A 2,843-nucleotide genomic window follows, 5' to 3' on the forward strand; every position below is an offset into this window, starting at 1 on the left:
CCACACCCCTGCAGAGAGAGGGGGGGGAGAGAGAGAGAGAGAGAGAGAGAGAGAGAGAGAGAGAGAGAGAGAGAGAGAGAGAGAGAGAGAGAGAGAGAGAGAGAGAGAGTCCTGCCCATCTCCCGGGTGTTTAAAAAAACTAACTCAGGACAATAGCGACGCATCAACGCTTAATTAAATTAATTAGTCCTTCATGTCAATCTTGGATTAATGGCCAATAGCAGCATCCTCCCTCTCTCTCTCTCTCTCTCTCTCTCTCTCTCTCTCTCTCTCTCTCTCTCTCTCTCTCTCTCTCTCTCTCTCTCTCTCTCTCTCTCTCTCTCTCTCTCTCTCTCTCTCTCTCTCTCTCCTATCAGCTCACGGAGCAGGGACTAGTGGGAAGGGGGCTCATCCCGGAGTCCTGAGGGGAGGTAATTTGCACGGATCAAGGGGCAGGCGTTGCAAAGTATAAATACTGTGACTTCAATAGCGGATCAGATCACCAGGCAGCAGGTTGAAGGTTCGAACTATCTATACGCCATCAAGACAAGAGGAATTGGCTGAGAGAGAGAGATCATCTTTTTACAAAAAGCCGAGACGAGGAGGAATCCCAGATAGTTGGCAACAACACCCTCATCACCTCGCATTTAGGTCCAACTGAAACCCCAACAACAACTATTGATGTCTTAAGCTGCTGTGGAGCCGAGAGGAGACACACCGAAGGAGGAGGAGAGAGAGAGGGAGGGAGAGAGAGAGAGAGAGAGAGAGAGAGAGAGAGAGAGAGAGAGAGAGAGAGAACAAGACGGAGGAGAACATTCTTCTGGAGAGTGCTGCTAGAGCAGTGATGGAAGAACTCACCGCTTTTGTGTCCAAGTCTTTTGATCAGAAAGTGCTGAAAGAGAAGAAGGAGGTGATCACGTACAGGGAGGTGCTGGAGACGGGCTCGAACCGCGGCGGCGGCAGGGAGCCTCTAGCCACGGATCAACCGAACCGCGGTGACGGTGAAGTGGGCGCTGTTGCGCGGGGCGTTGCGCGCTCTCCGTGCGGGGAGCCGGACAGCATGCTCGGCCCGGACAGAACCAGGGAGTCGGGGAGTCCCAAACTCACTGACGGTAAGAGAGACCTTTTGATTGTACAAATATTATTTTGTTTCTAAACTCACTGCCGGTAAGAGAGCATGCAGTGTTGCCACATTTTGTGAGAGAAACAAGCAACCAGGACTGGGAAAACAAGCCCAAAAGAAGCGACTATTATTATTGGCCACATGAGAACTTTAAACATAGCATATATCGGCGATTTGAAAATAGCCGATCTACAAGCTCAAAATGCATCACGATGCTTTGCGTTGTGAGCTTATCTGCTATTTTCAAATAAAATCTTTGGGGGGAAAGGGGGAAATTTATAATATTTTGGAACATTTTAACAACACAAATCTTGTATTGGGGGGTCCCTGGCACAACATATTTTCAGATGGAGGTCCGGAGACAAATACATATTGATTTGGGGCGTGCTTGACATGACAATGTTTGAGATCCACTGGTTTAAACAACATTAGGAAACAAGCCCAAATAAACAAGCCCAAAAAAACGCAACCCGCAACTAACCAATATTTACAAGCTACTTTACAGAAGTAATAATGTCGCTAATATTAAGCGGACATGGCAACACTGTAAGAGAGATCAGACCTTTTCTTATAACACCTCTTTAATAACATTCACCAAGAAACCGTCCTGTAAGGCTATAATGGTTAAACAAGAAATTGGTTTGTTTTCGTATCAAAGTTTGCCTACGAATCTTGCGCATAAAACACACACACATTATGACAAAAACAAGGACGGCCTCGCGAATTCACTCCTATATGCGTTAAGTTAGATTTACAAACCCATGTGGAGAGACACATTTATGTCTCTCCACATGGGTTTGTAAATCTAACTTAACGCATATAGGCTACTCATGTATGTTGCATGAGAGTTAGTGGCAATGACAATTCGGTCTAGGTTTTCTATAAAATGCCCCATTTACTGCACTAAACAGAAAGCCTATAACATTACAGCGACCTATTAGTTATCTCAAGTGCCATGGATTATGTGCTATTAAACTCATTCATTCAGTAGAACGACCTTATTTAATCGAAAAACAGATATGGCCTATAGCTTAATGTGCTTTAATACAGCACTGCACTTGAAAGATGGAAATCAATACCTGACATTTTTTTTAAATCTATACCGCAGGCCATATAGAAGTAGCGATAGCCTACAAACAGACGTAAAACAAATCAAGCTGTCATTAAATGGATTTAAAACAAATCGACTGACACCAATTGTGGCCAACAACAAATGGCAGATCATTTTCAAAGGACTGAGTTTAGCCTATATACGACTTTGGGATTATGATAAACTATAAAACTATAACTGAAAACGATATCAAATTATATAATTCTGCGATCAGGCATGCCTGACAATTGTATACATTGAAGGTGTGTTATTTTACTTTATAACATGGGAAGTGCTTTTCCTCTTTTATGTCACAATGTTGAAACGTTTGATGATTAATTAGAATGACTGTTATGCTCCGTCAAAACAATCAGCTATGAAGCGCCACGTTCATCTCAACGAGCCCGATCATAAATCATAAATAAGCCCGTGAAATGTCGTAAAAAATACAATTAAAATAAAGCATTTATAGGGTTTCAGTGGAACTGAAACTGTTCATTTTGGACGGCGTGGTTATAAGAGTAGGCTATCGTCACACACACACACACGCCCACACACACACACACACACACACACACACACACACACACACACACACACACACACACACACACACACACACGCACGCACGCACGCACGCACGCGCGCACG

General features: G+C 43.9%; 1 protein-coding gene across 1 annotated transcript in view; it reads left to right on the plus strand.

The window, feature by feature from the left end:
* Positions 1–505: 505 nt before the first annotated feature.
* shox2 (shox homeobox 2) overlaps positions 506–2,843 on the plus strand; it is a 12,909-nt gene continuing 10,571 nt past the window's right edge. The window contains 1 exon segment of the mRNA XM_084063810.1: positions 506–1,091. Within this exon segment, the coding sequence (XP_083919936.1) occupies positions 824–1,091 (268 nt within the window). The 5' untranslated portion in view covers positions 506–823.

The sequence above is a fragment of the Gymnoscopelus microlampas genome (assembly GCF_963454915.1).
Source record: "Gymnoscopelus microlampas genome assembly, chromosome: 8".
NCBI classification, from domain to species: domain Eukaryota; kingdom Metazoa; phylum Chordata; class Actinopteri; order Myctophiformes; family Myctophidae; genus Gymnoscopelus; species Gymnoscopelus microlampas.